The sequence below is a fragment of the Pipistrellus kuhlii genome, unplaced genomic scaffold (genome assembly GCF_014108245.1).
Source record: "Pipistrellus kuhlii isolate mPipKuh1 unplaced genomic scaffold, mPipKuh1.p scaffold_m20_p_189, whole genome shotgun sequence".
Lineage (NCBI taxonomy): Eukaryota > Metazoa > Chordata > Mammalia > Chiroptera > Vespertilionidae > Pipistrellus > Pipistrellus kuhlii.
This window is the reverse complement of record NW_023425503.1, coordinates 57,436-60,239: the sequence shown is the minus strand read 5'-3', so window position 1 is coordinate 60,239 and position 2,804 is coordinate 57,436. Positions and strand designations below refer to the sequence as shown.

Genomic DNA, 2,804 nt, shown 5'->3' with positions numbered 1-2,804 from the left:
ATAGGCTGCATTGTGGCCTCACCCCCAAATTCATATGTTGAAGCCCTAAACCCATTCTCTTAGACTGAGACTATATTTAGTCTATATATAGACTGAGGCCCACATTCTATCCACTGAGCCAAACCAGCTAGGGCTGGAGTCAGGGTCTTTACAGAGTACTATTACATCTGTTTAGAGAAAAGGACACTGAGGTTCAGTGTGATTAATAACTTGCTCTAAGTTGTCCAGACATCCAGGGAAGCCCAGAACTTAAAACCCATGTCTATCCAACTCCAAGGCCCATGCCCAAACTTGTGCTCTACTTCACTGATCCACATCCCTACCCCAAGCCCCATCACCATGGGAACCACAGGACACTGCCTCAGGCACTCACCCAAAACTTTTAGAAAGACTGTTTCCTGGGCCTCCTCGGGGGTGACCACCACGTTACATCGGTACTCTCCTGCGTCTCTCAGCTGGACTCCAGGAAGGTGCAGTGAGACGTCCCCCTTCTCTAGCCCCGCTGGAGACACGCTGGCTCCGAGTCTGAATGCCTTTTGAATGTCTGCATACATTTCAAACACCTTGTGCTCTGTTTCATTCGCCTGATGCTTCAGATACCAAATAATACCCGACTTGTTGATGTCCAGGGGTGTGGAACCAGGGACCTTGCAGGAGATGGTGACATTGTCATTCAGCAACACAATTTGATTCTTCCCTTCCATCTCCACCTTCAAGAAATCTGTGGAAATAAGAAAATTCAGTTATGGGAGAAACTGAAACTTAGGCCTTGTACTCTGAGACACTATCCTGTAACTAAAAACGAATTCCCTATCCTTCCCCAGTAGGGGGACGTGCAGCAGGCAGCCGATCAATGAGTCTCTCTTCATTAATATTTCTCTTCTCCCTCGCTCCCTTCCTCTCTGAAATCAATAAAGATACATATATTTTTTAAAAGAGCATATTATGTAGCAGGCACTCTACCTGACCCTTTATAAAAAACAAAACACAAAAACAAATTCCTTTTTTGGGGGGGAAGCGGGGCGGGGAGGGAGGGAGGTATCTCATGTATAGAAGCCCTTTGTTCATGCATGTCTCTGTCTTCCTTTTCTTTTCTTTTCTTTTTTTTAAAATATATTTTATTGATTTTTTACAGAGAGGAAGGGAGAGAGATAGAGAGTTAGAAACATCGATGAGAGAGAGTCATCGATCAGCTGCCTCTTGCACACCTCCTTCTGGGGATGTGCCCGCAATCAAGTTACATGACCTTGACCGGAATTGAACCCGGGACCCTTCAGTTCCCAAGCCGACGCTCTATCCACTGAGCCAAACCGGGTTCGGCTTGTTTTTCCTTTTCAATATTGTTTTGGTTGTTCTGGTCTTTTGTCATTTCTTAGAAACTTTCAGTTCCGTTTAATTAATTCCTACAATTCCACCAAGGAAAGCTTAGAGCTGAGGTCTGTTAAGATACAGGTGGCTGAGGACGTCAGGCGGGACCCCCCAAAGGAGATGAACATAGTAACAACCATCCCGGCGCCCCACCCCAACTCCCGCCATCTTACCTGCGGCCGACACGCAGCACCACAGAAGCAGAAGCAGCCGCAAGAAGGCCTGCAATAAGCGGCTAGCCGCCTCCAAGACAGTCATCCGCGAGGAGGAGCAGCAAGCAGGCACGGGTCTGCACTGGAGGCCGTCGCCAAAGTTCTTGCTAAAAAAATAGAAGTCCTGGGTCCGAAGGAGGAATCTGCAAAACCGCGGTTTAGGGTGGTGGCTTCCTTCGTAATAGAGTGGCTTCTCCGCGGCTCCTAAATCTCTGCCCCTCCTGCAGCCTGACGGATGAGTAACCAGGCGCGCAGCCTCGGAAGCACCGGCCTCCCCAGGGCTGGAACCACGTTTGGGGGTGCAGTACAGCGGGATTGGAAATTTCTGGCCCATGCTCTACTTCACTGATCCACATGTCTACCTCTCAAAAGAAGTTTCAATCCTTATACTGTTGCTATTTGTTGGCTAATGAGTTTGCCGACCACTGCCTTGGTTGGAATGATCCCCTCCCAGCGGCAGCCTCCGGGTCTCAGCCTTGGAAGCTCCCAAGTCCCAGCAAAGCGATCGCCCTCCCCTCGCTCACCTCACCCTAGTTACCCAGCCTCAGGTCTCAACTTAGGAAGCTCCCGCATCCCCACCGAGCGATTTCCTCACATGGCAGCCTGGGTTTCTCCGCCTGGGAACCTTGCACTTCCCGGACAAGCGATCCCTTCTCCCCACCCCACCCCACACCCCCACCCCACCAGCCTCTGTTCTTTTCCTGGGAAGCTCCCACGTCCCCACAGAGTGATCGCCGGCACACACACCCCACAGCTTCAGGGTCTCAGATTCTGAAGCACCAGTGTCCCCACGGAGTGATCCAGCCCCACCGGCAGCCTCTCGAGAATCTTCCAAGCCCTCCTTCAAGTGACTGGAGGCAGGACTGAGGCGAGCATAGAGGATGGCCTCAGCTGTGAGAATGGAGCTCGCTCCTCTGCCAGAAGTCACGTACACAGAAACCACTCCCATTGGGCGGGGACTTGTGACAATGGTGCCTGCTGGGCACTCCCCGCCCTGATTCCTCAACACCGGCCCTCCTGAGCTCACCCAGGAAAGCTTTTTCTCCTACAGTTTTCACCAATAAGAGTGCCCTAATCAGTTCAGCTCAGTGAATAGAACATCAGCCTACGGAATCAAGGGTGAAGGGTCCAATTCCAGTTAAAGACACATGCCCAGGTTTCGGGTTCGATCCCCAGTAGGGGGCATGCAGGAGGCAGCCAATCAATGATTCCCTCTCATCATTG

General features: G+C 51.1%; 1 protein-coding gene across 3 annotated transcripts; it reads right to left on the bottom strand.

Moving 5' to 3' along the window:
- Window positions 1–98: 98 nt before the first annotated feature.
- LOC118721899 (natural cytotoxicity triggering receptor 3 ligand 1-like) lies at window positions 99–2,505 on the bottom strand. 3 transcript variants are annotated; one of them, XM_045583442.1, is made up of 3 exons: window positions 2,328–2,505; window positions 1,542–1,723; window positions 107–721 (listed from the first exon to the last, which is right to left on the bottom strand). In XM_045583442.1, exons 2-3 carry the CDS (start codon window positions 1,624–1,626, stop codon window positions 216–218), a joined length of 591 nt encoding a protein of 196 aa, XP_045439398.1. In that variant the 5' UTR covers window positions 1,627–1,723; window positions 2,328–2,505; the 3' UTR covers window positions 107–215. The 3 variants fall into 3 exon arrangements, with proteins under 3 accessions (XP_036299087.1, XP_045439398.1, XP_045439397.1); XM_045583441.1 differs by having other exon boundaries at window positions 1,542–1,687; XM_036443194.2 differs by lacking the exon at window positions 2,328–2,505 and having other exon boundaries at window positions 99–721; window positions 1,542–2,220.
- Between the last annotated feature and the right edge of the window lie 299 nt (window positions 2,506–2,804).

Excerpts from the sequence above, each read along its gene's own strand:
- LOC118721899 (XM_036443194.2), bottom strand. The coding sequence starts at position 1,914 with ATGGGCCAGAAATTTCCAATCCCGCTGTACTGCACCCCCAAACGTGGT. Across the intron at positions 722-1,541 it reads GTGCTGCGTGTCGGCCGCAG|ATTTCTTGAAGGTGGAGATG; the intron begins GTAAGATGGCGG and ends TTATTTCCACAG.